Source organism: Dothidotthia symphoricarpi (genome assembly GCF_010015815.1).
Source record: "Dothidotthia symphoricarpi CBS 119687 unplaced genomic scaffold P153scaffold_6, whole genome shotgun sequence".
NCBI classification, from domain to species: domain Eukaryota; kingdom Fungi; phylum Ascomycota; class Dothideomycetes; order Pleosporales; family Dothidotthiaceae; genus Dothidotthia; species Dothidotthia symphoricarpi.
In genome coordinates, this window is record NW_022985013.1 from 883,009 (window position 1) to 897,972 (window position 14,964).

Sequence of the window (14,964 nt, forward strand, 5' to 3'; positions counted from 1 at the left end):
AACAGAACAACACTGTAAACTTGCGTTGCTCACCCCATAGGAAGTTGCTGGGCACGATTGTTAGCAGAAGCGGAACGGTTGACGGAGCCTACAAACTCCCAAAGTTTACGTCCACTGCAAACTCAAGTACGACACTTGAAAAGCCACAGTGGGGTTACATTATGCGTTCGGTATGCAATAACAACTGTAGTCTCTTAAGTAATGCTATAGTATACTTGTCATTTACATCTTAGAAGTAGGGCGAATCCAATTATTGAGTAGAATGGGAATCCAGCACGACTACTCCTCGGGGAAGCTGTAAGTTTGTCTGTTTGACTGGTGAATGTTGTCCGTTGCGGGAATGCATATCTGGGTTTGCCGCATCGAAATCGTTTTACCACCTGAAGAGAGCCACGGGCAGATACGATTGCCATTCAGCATTACTTGCAAACTGAGAAATGCGAATATCCTCGCTGTGCTCAAACAACCAACATTTTTGTGAAAATCACTGTGTGTCTAGGGGCTGACAAACATAAACTCCATGGCCATTGCCTGGCTTGTGATGTGATCTTTGCTGAACCCGATAAAGTGGCACGTCAACGGGTTGTAAATTAGAGTTGTTTTTGGAACATCTTAACCTGTCGACGAGCATCGTTTTTCCGCAACAATCTCGCAAACCGCATCGCGTAGAGCATCGCCATCATCGCTTCTTCAAGCCATCGAAATACCTTTACTTGGGCTGTGCACCTGGACTGCCGTAGATGATTTCACTTGTACTTCCAAGCTGATTTATGTGCGATTCAAACTATAAGTTGATACTACGACCCCAGCTCAGGTACGATTCGAGTTTCTCGTGAATTGGCCAGTTTAAACAAATCGTATCTATCGAGGTGCGATACGAACCTGTATGTTATGTCTAGCCCATTGTCAGTCTGTTCGTTTCTGCATCATGCTCTGGCTCATTCATTACGCCTACTTCGTAGTAGATTAGTCCGACTCCGGTATACTTATTCTCCAGCCTTTACCCTCATGTACAGCTCCTCCTAGTTCTGTTTGTGTTCGTTATCGTTGCCCTGAGCCTTCCAACACAATGATATCCGGTCTATGCATAAATTTGGAAGCAGGGACACCGTACACGTCTAGATGCAAGAGCTCAGGGCGAGTGCCCTAAAGTATACATTACTTCGTGATAAGGTAGATAACAGCCAAGACTACGAGGTGCCTTGGCCACAACTAACTCCAGCAACATGTGATTGTAATAGTTCAACAAAATGGAATCGACGTTCGACCACAGATCACCAAGGGAATAGACCGCTCAACTAGCAAAGACTGGAAATAGATCAAGTGGAAATTCCCAAGGATGGAGGAAGCAGGACAAGATGACCTTAAAGATGCTGCTCACGGAAGTTGAGACGGGACGGCTAAGAGCAAGATGAATATAGCGGTGAGGAGATGTAAGGAGTGAAGCTGAGACGAAGAAATGGCTTGAGGTCGTGACCTGGACTACAACAATGAGATGAGAGCTGGCTCATCAATACCTGATTTCGCGATGCCTGACCAAATGTCTGACTGTTTGTTGAATATGGCTAGGACTCAAACTCTGCCGCTGGTGTCCATGATGGGGTCCAGAGCACGCTGTCGCATTCTTACCTTCCGTGGCGTGTTGTCCGGCGAGCTGTTCCATTATTTCCCCACAGGTGAGTATACTACCTGATGACGGTATGATGCGTTCCAAGCCATAATAGAATGCGCTGGCAGCTGGTCGCCTTTCTTCTGAGACATGTCCAGGCACAGCCCTGCTTGATCGAGGCGAAGGAATATCACAGAGGCGTCATCGTTGAGTGAGAAAGATACGACATGGCAGCCCTCGCCCCAGTGCCAGCTGGCAAAGTCTCATCCGAACGCTCGACGGGGAAAAGTTCATGCACGCAAACGGGTGTGGTTTAGCGGAGCGTTCGACGCTTGACACGTCAGTCAACTTAAAGCCCGCCTGTATGCAGATTGACGCAGGAGCTGCACCTGCGTTCCCGGAAGGCTGGCACGTAGTGATGAGCTGGTTAACACCAGCATTGAATTCTTTCGCGTCCGTCGCGTCCGCCCTGCTATTCTCCTCAGTTGTCATTGTTGTTGCACTCAATTGCTGTCGTTGTTAGCTGTGTATGCAGCTTCCGCTCGTTCCCCTCACGCGCGACACGGAAAGAGCCGCGCCGTCCTCGTTAGAGCGCGTTCGACGCTTCATCCTCGCGCAGAGCTGTTAATCTGGAGGTTGAGTGTGCGCGGACGCACCGGTTCGCTTGCTCGGCCGACTAGGACAGCTGCACTGACCTCTCTACACCGCTTGCCGAACGTATATCGTCGCAGAACCTCGCGCAAGAGTACTCGAGGTTCGAGGACGTCGCGATGCGCTGTCCGAGGCACCAGAATCTGACCCTTCAGCCACACCGCATCTCACGATTCATGCCTGACGTCTGCTAGCCCAGCGCAAAAGGTTTCCGCATCGCCTCACCCAGTCAGCGCTGTCATTGGCTCAATCGGCACCCCAGTCATCGAATGAGAGTAGAGCCACGACCAAAACCAACGAAACCGCCTCGACTTGCCCATTTTGAAGGTAAACAGAGATCCGCGGGCTCTACCACGCCATACAGGCAATTGAACACCTGGATAGCCTCACTGACAGCTGTCCAGAGATACCCCGGATCGTTCTGACGTTAATGCGAGCGCATTGTACATTATAATCAGTTCCTTCGCGCTTCGACCTCTTTCCGAATATATTTACAAGTTGTATCATATACACTTTCATCACAATTGCCTAATCCAGAAAACCTCCGAGTGGCGTTTGGCGCCGTCTTTACCGCGTCGTCAATCTTCGCATTGGGCCGTCACGAGGATCGCCATTCACTCGAGAAGGCTCCGCGCACGGCCTTTTAGTCGGCTCTCGAAACGTATCAATTGGTCAACATTGGTTGCTTGGTTGCAGGCTTTCATCTCCCCGGCGGCTTTTTTGCAAGGCGTCATCAGTCAGCTCGGACCGGGCTGCACTGTGTCCAGTTTGGAGATACAGCGCAACGGTCCGAGTTGGCAGGTCAGTGGTGAGTGACTACTTTTTTTCGGAAGGAGCATCATCACTATACTGGATATCCTGATCCATTTGCATTGTCACCTGGTTTTCTCAGGAGTGCAGAAGTTCTCGTCAAGGCTCCACTGTTTCTGTCGATTCCTCAATTCACTTTGAGTTGGAGAGTAGTCTTACCCGCTTTCCGAAAGTTGTCGGATCTCAACTTGCGCACTCTCCATCAACACTTCAACTTCATTCAGAAGCTAATCAAGTACATTCGACAGAGCGCTAGAAGATGGCATCCCTGGATTTCGATCAGAAATTCCTCGGTCGAATAGCCAAACAAACAGCGGAATCCAATCCGTACCTCTCAGACGCGCTTTATCAGATATTAGGTCTATCGGTGCTGCTATCACGAAGACTCATCCGCGCCAGGAAGCTGCGCAAGCTGGATACGAGTCGAGACACCCCATCACTGGCAGCTTACCAGCACATCTTATGGCTTTCTCGCGAAGGGCTGTCAATCTTAGAGCTTCACATACTGCCATACGCCCAGGACAATCAACATGGGCCGGAGTGTAGGGTTCTGAGCGTCAAGCTGCGCGCGAGTTTCTACCACATCTTCTGCCTATTCCACAATCATCCCCCCGTCACAGCAACGAACATGGAAAGTACAGATCCTCGAATACCCGGCGCGCCTCCTATACCTGCGTCACCGCAAAGGGGCAATGGGCAAGGTCGCAAAATGGATGCTACAGGGCTGTCACCCCCATCCAAACGCACAGGTAGACAGCCAGCTCTTCGAGAACCGGTCGATTCGATTGTGTCTGAGACATCGTTCGTCACCAATCCATACTCAGCAGGCGGACCTGTCGGCACACCATCACCAGGACCAACAATCAACGCGCCTCCTGGACTCAATCCTATACCCATCCCGCAACCATCGTCATTCATCCTCCCGCCCCTGAACTTTGTTCCTTTAGCCAGTGGCTACTTTTCCACTGCTACTTCCTACGCGTCCTCATTCCTCGTCGGATCTCATCCACTGCGACTGTCCGTGGCACTTGAACACAGCGCGTTCCTCTGGGACTGTCTTCACGATCACGAAGCGTCACGACGCGTCGCCCGACGCGCCATCAAAGACGTGTACCGCGCGCAAGAAGCAATGGATGACACCGAGTTCGAAGATGCCGCAGAGCTGGTGAGCATCTTGGGCAGAATGATGAAGCGCAAGAGCTGGGAAGGCACACCTCGAGTCGGGGGGATGAGCAGCCCTGAACCCTCTGCACAAGACGGAGTTACACAGCGACCAGCAGACAGCAACAGAAACGGAGCACCCACCGCACCTGTCCAGCAAAACACCAGACGCGCAGCCGAAGGCCCCCCGATAACCATCACTCTCGCCCCACAAGACCAACCGCGAGGTAGTGAACGCAGCCGCTCAAACTCGACCAGCAAGCCCGCCGTCCCCCGGCCAAAAGAACCCAGCAGCCACGAAACCACACCGCGATCAAACACGCACCGCCACACAGGCAGTAGCAGTCAAGACACCACACCGCGCACCCGACAAGCCAGTCAAGAAAGCCACGCAACCAGCACGCCCCGCGGTTCGTCGCGAACCCAACACCAACACCACCACCACTCGAGCAGCAGCGGCTCGCAAAAGACCTCGACCAGCGACGCGCCGCCGCTCCGCCGCTCCCCACCGCTCAGAAACTCGCCTACACACGCAGACATGTACCCTCGGCCGCTGGGCTCGTCGGGCCCGCCGTCCCCCCGCGACCGCGACCGCGACCATGACCAGACGCGCCCGCAGAGGTGACTCGCAGCGACGGGACGGGAACGTGAACGCGAACACGCGCCTCACCGCGACAAGGACCGAGAGCGCTCCCGCAGAATGCACGTCCAGTGGACTGTGCCCGACCGCGAGGCGGACCTTGTTCTCGTCCCGTCGACGCGCTCGCCGTCTGTGGACTCGAGTCTTGTTGAGCGCTGGCCGGGGGAGGGACTGGCTGGCAGGCTTTGATCCCGTTCTGTCTCGTCGATGTTGATGTTATCACTGCATTGTACTACACTACACACCACCTTTCACAACATCAAGGACCCATACACACATGCGTCCTACTTGTATCATACCGGCGTTTCTCAGGCGGATAGTTTTTGCTTTACTTTGCGTTTCCTTCAGGGCGGTTTCCCCTTTGCGTCATTTCATCGTAATTGTTTATTAGTCTGTTCGTCCTGCGATATACCACCTGTTGGTTCTTTGGGGTCTTTGTACTGTTTCGTCACGTTCATGCATGCGCTTTATTCAAATAATACACCATGGGTATTTGGGGGAAAGGGGGGCGTACAAGGTAGATGGATGGATGGATAGGGGGTGGGTGGATCACTGCTGAATACTGGATACCGAATGAATGCGAAACGAACAGAAGAGAGACGAAGAAGAAGAAGTTGGGGTATTATTTATTCAATCTCGTTGAGTTCACAAAAGTGCTATTAAACAACTCCCCCGCCGTGCAAAGAAAATAGAATATTTTTCTCCCAATCTCGGATATATAATACAATCCGATAGGTATCCATCCATGGACACACAAAAACGCCACCCGATGCAAACGCGCCGTATATGCAGCGCCCGCCAAACGCCAGTGAAATGCTTTTTCCCAACCCGTCGCATCGTATCGACTCAACGCCACGCCACGTCACGTCCTGGGTTTCTTATTCGGCAGGGCGGGGACCTTGAACCCACCAGCATCGACCTTTGACGAGGCGCCCAACTGCGTAAAGCTGCCGCCCTTGAACCAGCGATCCTCGTCGGCCTTGCGCTTGCGATTCATCTCCTCCTTGGCCTTAGGGTCGACGAGCTCGAGGCCCTGCACGGGGGTAAACGCAATGGAGCTCGTTCCGTTGCCGCCGAGGCCGACACCGCCTGTCCTGAGCCCCTGGGCGCGCAGACTGGTGGCGGTGCCTCCGGCGCCGAAGCCCTTGAGTGACGAGGCGGCGCCGAGGGTGGTGTCTGCGCCCCAGCCGGGGGTTTTCTTGGAGAGTTTGGCGCGCGTCTTGGGGTCGATTTGCTGTGCGCGGATGCGTCCTGTGTCGCCGGCGCCGATCATGCCCATGCCTTTCACCGAGTCGCCGTAGCCGACTTCCTTCTCCTCTTTGCCGAAAGCCATTCTGTTCTGGGCTTTGCGGATCTCGGTCATAGCGGTGGCTTCCTTGGCCTTGCGGGCTCGGCGGCCGCCACGCTTGCGGCTGGGCTTGTCGTCTGGGGCGGGCAGGGCGCGCACACCCTTGTTGGGCGGGGGTTCGGTGAGCTTGTCGAGACGGCGCTCGCACTCATCTTTTAATTGCTGACCTGTGGCGCCGTCGGGGGACTGGTGGACCATGTCGACGCGGGCGGCGAGGATGACCTTGGCGGCGACGATGCGCATGGCCTGCTTCTTGAGGTCCTGGCGGATCGTCTGCAGGATGGGGCTGTGGTAGAGGAAGCCCTGGTGGCGGATGCCGACGTTGGTCGAGAGCCCCAGCCCGCTGGCCTTGTTGGAGCCGAGCGGGGGGATGTTGCAGGCGGGCGTCTTGGCAAGGCCAGCCAGCCCGCCGGCGTAGTTGATGAACTGGGCGGCCGTCAGGGAGCCGACGAGCTGGGTCAGGTTCGGGGCGAAGACGGCCATGCGCGACTGGACGTAGTCGGTGAGGGTGGCCTTGGCGGCGGTGAGGGCGAGCAGCAGGGTGCAGGCGGCGACGATCATGTCGAGCTCGGCGCGGTCGAGGTCGCGGCCCTGGGCGCGCGTGGCCTCGACCGTCACGACCATCAGCGAGGGCGCGTCGAGGATGCTCTTCAGCGGCACGCCGACGACGTTATCCGCGCGCTGGGCAATGGACTTGATGTCGTCGAGCGGGCCGTTCTGCAGGATGGCGACCGTCTTGGCGTAGTCGACGGGGTTCTTGATCAGCTCCTCGAGGTAGGGGAAGCGCAGCGAGTAGTGGTCGCGCACGAACTTGTGCACCGCCGCCACCTCGCCGTCGATCTGCGTCGACAGCTCGTTGGCCTCCTTGAGCAGCTGGTACTCGGGGTTGTCCTCGATCGACTCGCCGTCGAGCGCCTCCTCCATGCGGTCGCGCACCTGCTCGATCTGGGCCAGCACCGGCGCGAGCCTGCCCATCAGCGCCTGCGCCCCGCGGATGTCGACGGGGCCCTTCTGCTTGCTGCTGCCGTCGTGGCCCGCCGCGTACTCGGCCTCCTCGTCGGCCATGTCCTCGTCGGCGCCCACGGCCTCGGGCGACTCTCCGCCGCCAAAGTCGTTCTCCAGGTCGGCGACATCCTCGTCGCCCGAGTCGGCAAAGTCGGCCAGCAGCTCCTGCTCGAGTGTCGCCATGGTGCGGTGGGCGGGTCGTCTGCGCGACGGTGTGCGGGTCTCGACGGAAGTGGCTGCACGGAAGCACCTGCACGAAAGCACGAAAGAGACAGCGCGCTTGGCATTGCCGCAGTTAGTTCCGCAAGCGTGGCCCGTGCACTCGCGCCTGCCTCGTAAAGTTCCTTGCTCCAACACCTCACTGTCACTTCACTCCACACGATACCCTATATAACAGCAACCGCCGCCATGGAGACCCGGGGCCCGCCGCGCGTCAAGAACAAGGCCGCCGCGCCCATCCAGATCAGCGCCGAGCAGCTTCTCCGCGAAGCCGTCGACCGCCAGGATGACAAGCTCAAGGCGCCCACGCAGCGCTTCGCCGACCTCGAGGAGCTGCACGAGTTCCAGGGCCGCAAGCGCAAGGAGTTCGAGGACTATGTGCGCCGCAACCGCATCAACATGAACAACTGGATGCGCTATGCCCAGTGGGAGCTCGAGCAGAAGGAGTACCGCCGCGCCCGCTCTGTCTTTGAGCGCGCCCTCGATGTCGACAGCACCTCGATTGCCCTGTGGCTGCGCTACATCGAGGCCGAGATGAAGCACCGCAACATCAACCATGCCCGCAACCTGCTGGACCGCGCCGTCACCATCCTCCCGCGCGTTGACAAGCTGTGGTACAAGTACGTCTACATGGAGGAGACACTGGGCAACATCGACGGCGCCCGCTCTGTCTTCGAGCGCTGGATGCAGTGGGAGCCCGAGGAGGCCGCCTGGTCGTCGTACATCAAGCTCGAGAAGAGACACGCCGAGTTTGAGAGAGCCCGCGCCATCTACGAGCGCTTCACCGTCGTCCACCCCGAGCCGAGGAACTGGATCAAGTGGGCAAAGTTCGAGGAGGAGAACGGCACGAGCGACCTGGTACGAGACGTCTATGGCACCGCCGTCGAGACGCTGGGGGACGACTTCACAGACGAGAAGCTTTTCATGGCCTATGCCAAGTTCGAGGCGAGACTGAAAGAGTTGGAACGTGCGCGAGCCATCTACAAGTTCGCCCTGGATCGCATGCCCCGTTCGAAATCAGTCAATCTGCACAAGGCCTTCACCCAGTTCGAGAAGCAGTTCGGAGACAGGGATGGAATTGAGGATGTTATTTTATCAAAACGCAGGGTGCATTACGAGGAGCAAGTCAAGGAGAACCCCAAAAACTACGACGCATGGATCGACTTTGCGCGCCTGGAAGAGACGTCCGGCAACACCGACCGCGTGCGCGACGTCTACGAACGCGCCATTGCGCAAATACCACCGACGCAAGAAAAGCGCCATTGGAGACGCTACATCTACCTCTGGCTCTTCTACGCCATCTACGAGGAAACAGTCTCGCGCGACATCGAACGAACACGGCAAATCTACCAAGAATGCATCCGCCTGCTCCCCCACAAACGCTTCACCTTTGCCAAAGTCTGGCTCATGTTCGCCCACTTCGAAGTCCGGCAGCACCAGCTCCCCACGGCGCGCAAACTCCTCGGCCAGTCCATCGGCATGTGTCCCAAAGACAAGCTGTTCAAGGGCTACATCGAGCTGGAAATGAAGCTCTTCGAATTCGGCCGCTGTCGCCAACTCTACACCAAATACATCGAGTGGAACGGCGCAAACTGCCAGACTTGGATCAAGTTCGCCGAGCTGGAGCGCGGCCTCGACGACCTCGACCGCGCACGCGCCATCTTCGAACTCGCAGTCGACGAACCACAACTCGACATGCCCGAGCTCCTCTGGAAAGCCTACATCGACTTTGAAGAAGGCGAGGCAGAGTACGAACGCACCCGCGCCCTGTACGAGCGCCTCCTGCAGAAAACAGACCACGTCAAAGTATGGACTTCGTGGGCGCAATTCGAAATCAGCGTCCCAGATCCAGACGCCGATAACACACAAGACGCAAACGAAAACGAAGACGACGACAACCCGCCCATCAGCGCCGCCGCCAAATCCCGCGCCCGCGCCATCTTCGACCGCGCGCACAAGCGCCTCAAAGACAAAGACCTCAAGGAAGATCGCGTCGCGCTGCTCAACGCATGGCGTGCCTTCGAAGCCATCCACGGCTCCAAAGATGACCAGGAGAATATCGACAAGCAGATGCCGCGCAAGGTCAAGAAGAGGAGAAAGCTCGATGACGATAGCTTTGAGGAGTATGTCGATTACGTGTTCCCTGCTGATGATGAGAGTGCGGGCAAGTTGGCGAAACTCATGGCCAATGCGCAGAGGTGGAAGGCGGCACAGGCGGCTCAGGCAGCGCAGGAGGAGGTGTAGGCGTAGTGAATATTGGGGTAGGTGTGTAATGATTAGTAGGGGGTTTGGAGTATTTGGTCGGCATAGGGATCCTGGTATATGCATCGTATGAGCCCAACCACATTTGCTGCTTTTGACAAGTTCATATTTTATACTTCTGACTAGACATTGCACGAGCCTCTCTCGATCTTACCCAACACTCAGCACCGCACGCCTGCAAAAAGAAGATGCATATGAGTTATCATACTGTTGAAGGCCAGCACAACGGCAAAAAATATGGTCATTACGAGGGTCGAACTCGCGACCTTGGCGTTATTAGCACCACGCTCTAACCAACTGAGCTAAACGACCGGTATTGTTTGGTTTCGATGGAAATTCTTTGAGTCGGAGCTATTATATTTTGACAAAATTAATGTTTCGATCTCGTTTCTTGACCAGATTGCCTTTCAAACATGCCATGTGACACGCTTCCTCGACCAGTCGAATCAGTCGGAATCAGTTTATGTTCATTGCAGGGAAACAACAAGCCCAAACTACAAGATAGAAATACTACGAGGACAAAGCAAGCTGGTAGACGTATACTGACAACACTTACAGCGTATATGTTTCCACACTTTTCTTTACATGTGCTTGTCAAGCTGTTGCAAGACATCGCTTCACTACACCTTACCTACTTCCTAGGATTTCACCACAGCTTACGAGTAAACACACGAGAGAGATCCCATCACTTTGCGACCAAGACACGCTCAAAGTCCATAATTTCCATTGCGTAGCCAAGCTATAAAAGCCCCCTTCCTTCCCTCTTCCATCCATCGTCGTGAAAAAAAACCCGAAACAAAAAGGTCCCTGCAAATCCAACAAAAAACTTCCATTAGCGTCCTCTTGCGAGGCGCATAGCTAACTACACTGCCGCGCAGTCGAGAAGCCAGGTCACGCACGAGTTCAGCCGGACGAGGAACAGAGGGGGAGATATCTTTCTTTAGCTGGCTGGCCGGCCAAAATGCGAGGTTCATCGTATATACCACCAGCTCCACACACGCTTAGATGATGCAACAGCTCCTAAGCTGCGAAAACCCGAGATAGATCAAGAAGTTGAATAAAAAGTAAACACCAGGGTGGGAGGAGATCAATATAAAAAAAAGGGGATTGGATATGTTTGTGAGCAATAATAGCAGGTGGGTAATTGAGGTAAAACGCCCGCTTCTCCAAGAATGCAGCAGCGCGGTACCAAAAAAAATCAGAATAATGGGCATGATATACGATGGAAGCTAAGCGATCCTCGTCTGTAGCAGTAGCATTCGTTATGTGCGCACACCCGGCGAGTTACGTGGCGTGAGAACTTCGTCAGCAGCTAGGCTACCGTGCTACGGAGACCTCGCCACTGTCCAGGAGAGCATGGCCATGTCGCAGATACGTGCAAGGACTTGCTGTGTGCTTGACCGACTCTCGTAGCTGATGAACCCCATGGCAACGGTGAGCTTGTTCAGATCAGTGTCCGCGTCCGGATTCAGCACAGGTGGCAGTGCGTTGGGAAATCCGCCCGTTCGGTTGCCGTAATATCGTGCAATCGCCATGGAGTATATTGCGTCGCGCACCTCGATCATGTGCAGTTGTGCACGTAGCATGGCTAGTGCATGGTCCGCAGCACCTGGTGGCGCAGACTCGGCATCAGCATGTTGGACAAAATCGCCTAGCAGTTGCCAGAACTGAATCTCCTGTTGTTTTCTCTCGTCATCGAGGAGATCAGCTGGATACGATATCTGACGCAGAGGGTTCGCGGATAGATTTTGGTTGGTAAGTAGAGCTTCCAGGATATCGAATCGCCCTCGAACTTCTCTCAACGATAAATCATCAGCCTCAGCGGACGATGTACCATCGGCTCCGTTGGTAGCTGGTAGTGCGTGCTTGGAAGTACCTAGCAGGTGCCAGATGAGACGAGCTTCTTGACTAAACACGCCAGTCATGTCTGCCTGTCCTGGCCGGTACTTGATGATTTCGGTAAAGTAGGCTGCCTCTTCATGCAGGGCCCTGTCAGCGAACACTCTGTTCAGTGCGTTGTTGTTGGTCGAGAACCATGTCGTTTGGAGCATGAGGTCTAGGCCCTGGCAGTAGTCGTTTACAAAGATCTTTGTGAACTCATCGTCGAACTCAGGCGGCACAGGCGAGGTGCGCTGGGGAACATCTGGTGGGCTGTGATTGCAGATGCCAAATATGTCGTTCATGGTCAGTCGTTTCCCTGCGTGACTGGGTTAGTAATGGTTCAGGAGGCGACTAACACTTGTGGGCACGAACCTTTCACTGGCTCTGGTTGAGGCTGGGGTGCATGGGGGTAGGCGTTGGCACCCCTCATTGAAGGGTCGACTGCGTGCACACCGTTGTAGGGCATGTGGTTGGGATGTATCCCTGGGCCTGCACCGGCGGCAAGCGCAGGGTCGATGGCGTTGAAGTCTTCCTGCTTGATGTGTGTCGCGCTGGTGGCAGCAGCAGCGGGCGCGTACCCTGCAGAAGAGGCGGGCGCATACCCTTGTGGAACGGGGCTCTGGTTGTATGCAGAGGGGACTGGCGGGGCTGGGGCAGGTGCCGAAGCGGCTGCGTGTGGTGTCGACGTCGAGTTGGGCGCAGGCTGTATTTGGGCAGGGCTGGGCTGCTGCTTGAAGATGGGATCGTAGCCAAGACACTCGCGCTTGCTCTTCTGGCAGTTCCTGCACATGGGGTGTGCTTCGTCGCACTGCGTGGATTAAGCGGTTAGCGCGCGTGTACGGCGAAGACGTGAGGTCGCATTAGAGGGGGTGGATAGTTTGGCTCGCTTCATGGTGGCTCGGCTAGAAGCGACAGCCGTTGTCGCGACCAAGCGAAGCACGTCGCCTCGCCTCGCGCATCACGTCCACGACGCGTCTGCCAATCGCAAGCCATTGAGGTCCGCACTCACCTTTATGCGTCGTTTGCGACAGGTCAAGCAGCCCGTCTTTGTGCGCCGCTTGATCTCCTTCTTGTGGCGTCCGCCGGACAGGACCCGCTGGTCGCCCTGCTGCGGCGGCAGCTGGTAGCGCATGGCCGCGTACTGCGCGGGGCCCATGTTGCCCATGTTCATCTGCTGGCCGGGCGGAGGGGCGCCTGGGTGGCCGTAGTACTGCGGCATGCTGTGTGGCGGCGGCGGGTGCGACGCGTTCATGGGCTGCTGCGCGGGCTGGTGCTGCGGCGGCGCCTGCTGGCCGTCCTGCAGGCGTATTGGCGGCAGGTTGAGGGGCGGCAGCGACATGTTGGCGTTCTGCGGCGACTCGCGGTACGGCTCGCTGCCCTGCTGGCCCTGGGGCGGCGGGTACGTGTACGTGGGCTGCATCGACGGCGACGGGTACGAGTGCGGCGACGGATAGGCCACGGCCTGCTGGCGCTGCTGCACGTTGGGGTCGGCCATGGTCGCCTGCGAAAAGTGCGCGGGGGCCGACGAGTAGGGCGCGGCGTGGGCCTGCGAGGAGAAGTCCTGCGACATGGACTGGCACGGGCGGCGACGGTGCGGGCGGGCGCTGCACAGGTTGGCGGACAGTCGACTTTTGGGAGGCACGCAGCCGCAGCTCGCTACAAAGCTTGAAGGTTCGACGCCAGCAGATGGGCGAGGGACGGCTAGGTAGGGACTGGGATATGTTGGCGAGGCGCAATGCCAGCCGGATCGGGAAGCTAGCTGCTCACAGGGGGGCCTCGGTCGGACGCTCGTCTATCACCTACGATTTGGATATGCACTGCGCTCTAGCACTGGATCGTCAGCAACGACGCATGGGCGAGGCCGTGTCACGGGACAGGATGCGCGACGGAGCCACAGGAACAAGACACGAGCAGGAAACCGACGTCAAGAATGCGCCATCCATGTGCATGTGCGTGCGTGTGTGCGTGTGTGCGTGCTGGAACCAAGGGAGGCGGCATCGCAGGCCCCGATTGCAGCACTGCACACCTAGCCGCCTTGAGCAGGCCGTGGGTGGCAGTGCGCAGCGAAATAGCAAAAGTGCATGCTCAAGGGAAACGGATGCAACTTACAGAGTGCTAGTCGCCTCGCTTGCGTCCTTGCTCCCGCTGCCACGCTTCTTACAGGCTGCGGCTGTTCTGCAGATTCTCGGTTACAGCGCTGGGCGTGGAAGCGAGCGATGCAGCGCTGGCGAAGACGAGGGTCGACGGGAGTCAATGTGCAGATGCTGCAAGCAGGAAAATGCCATCTGAAGACACCCGTCTTAGCGCCTGCGAGCCCGTCACGTGCGAGGCCTGCCCACCTTCCAACAGCTCTCGACTCTCCACCTGCTAATTCCTTCAATCAGCACTCAGCAGCCCTCGCCCCTCTCCACTTGACCACCCATCTCATTGGAACTACGCATCGGGCAAGGGTCTTGTCCACAAAGGGCCTCAAGCTGTCATGCAGGAGATTGCGTCCTGCTCGTCTCGTCACCCGCACTGCCATTGCTGGTCGCGTGTCATTGGGACGATCGGGATGCTGTACCATGCATGCAGCAAGGCGCGTCGCCTCTCGACGCGTTCTGCTACGCTTACACAGAGCAGTTTGCGTTGCCCAATCCCTTTCCGACCCGGCCTGGCAAATGCCTAGTTTGAGGCTGATTGCTGCAGTACCTGGAACCGGGGGGCAGTCCGAGGACAAGCTTCCCTTCTCTCAAACGCCTCATGAGCCACCACTTTCTACCTTCCTACTCTGTCAGCCTTTCTCGGCGCCTCTTGTTTGCCCACTTTTCTGGCTTGGGTAGTTCCAGTCTCGGTCTACATCAAAGGTGCTCCCTCTCTGCCATGCTAAACACCGACATCCTGGTTTCATACTTTCATTCAGTCATTTAACACAGCGTCTTCCGGGCCGGGTTTCCTTCACGAGGCATACCTCCGTCTGTGTAATGACGTCTTCAACACCAATCACCCATAGACCCCCAGAGCAACCTCAAATCCCAGCCACCTCCGACACGGTATCTGGGTTGCCAAAGAAGAGCAAGCACTTAACCATCATGTAGCACTCATTAGAACTAAACTGAGCCCAAGTAATGTCTGCACAACCCAGGGCTGTTGACGTGTGACGACAACACGTCCCGCCGTTGAAGCCGTTGCCTGACGGAAGCTGAATGCAACAGGTCGCTGCATGACACATCACTCAAATGAAAGGCAGATCTTTGCCCATCTCTACAGCGTTAGCGAAGACATGCAGGACTCACTGCCGATGCAGGCCGTGGCTAAACTTTAAATCAGAGACCTGAGGAATGAGCTGTTCATCATGCTGCATCGCTCTGTCCGTCCTACCGTTGCACAGAACAAGGA

At 56.4% G+C, this 14,964-nt stretch overlaps 5 protein-coding genes and 1 non-coding gene across 6 annotated transcripts; 3 read left to right on the top strand and 3 right to left on the bottom strand.

Moving 5' to 3' along the window:
- Window positions 1–3,329: 3,329 nt before the first annotated feature.
- P153DRAFT_312029 (14-3-3 protein) lies at window positions 3,330–5,351 on the top strand (the record flags this gene model as incomplete). The annotated part of the gene is made up of 1 exon (XM_033664830.1): window positions 3,330–5,351. One exon carries the CDS (start codon window positions 3,330–3,332, stop codon window positions 4,854–4,856), a length of 1,527 nt encoding a protein of 508 aa, XP_033525938.1. The 3' UTR covers window positions 4,857–5,351.
- A 130-nt stretch (window positions 5,352–5,481) lies between these two features.
- P153DRAFT_335952 (Nop domain-containing protein) lies at window positions 5,482–7,407 on the bottom strand (the record flags this gene model as incomplete). Its single annotated transcript, XM_033665677.1, has 1 exon — window positions 5,482–7,407. The coding sequence occupies one exon, from the start codon at window positions 7,405–7,407 to the stop codon at window positions 5,734–5,736; it is 1,674 nt and encodes a 557-aa protein (XP_033525939.1). The 3' UTR covers window positions 5,482–5,733.
- Window positions 7,408–7,605: 198 nt separating this feature from the next.
- On the top strand, window positions 7,606–9,845 carry P153DRAFT_365131 (TPR-like protein). The gene has a single exon (XM_033667765.1). It carries the CDS (start codon window positions 7,633–7,635, stop codon window positions 9,685–9,687), a length of 2,055 nt encoding a protein of 684 aa, XP_033525940.1. The 5' UTR covers window positions 7,606–7,632; the 3' UTR covers window positions 9,688–9,845.
- Window positions 9,846–9,943: 98 nt separating this feature from the next.
- P153DRAFT_t43 lies at window positions 9,944–10,017 on the bottom strand. Its single transcript has one exon. It is a non-coding gene; the product is annotated as a tRNA-Ile (tRNA).
- A 1,013-nt stretch (window positions 10,018–11,030) lies between these two features.
- P153DRAFT_286371 (uncharacterized protein) lies at window positions 11,031–13,081 on the bottom strand (the record flags this gene model as incomplete). Its single annotated transcript, XM_033663461.1, has 3 exons — window positions 11,031–11,902; window positions 11,959–12,394; window positions 12,596–13,081. 3 exons carry the CDS (start codon window positions 13,079–13,081, stop codon window positions 11,031–11,033), a joined length of 1,794 nt encoding a protein of 597 aa, XP_033525941.1.
- Window positions 13,082–13,272: 191 nt separating this feature from the next.
- On the top strand, window positions 13,273–13,875 carry P153DRAFT_394875 (uncharacterized protein; the record flags this gene model as incomplete). The annotated part of the gene is made up of 1 exon (XM_033671347.1): window positions 13,273–13,875. The coding sequence occupies one exon, from the start codon at window positions 13,273–13,275 to the stop codon at window positions 13,873–13,875; it is 603 nt and encodes a 200-aa protein (XP_033525942.1).
- Window positions 13,876–14,964: the final 1,089 nt, after the last annotated feature.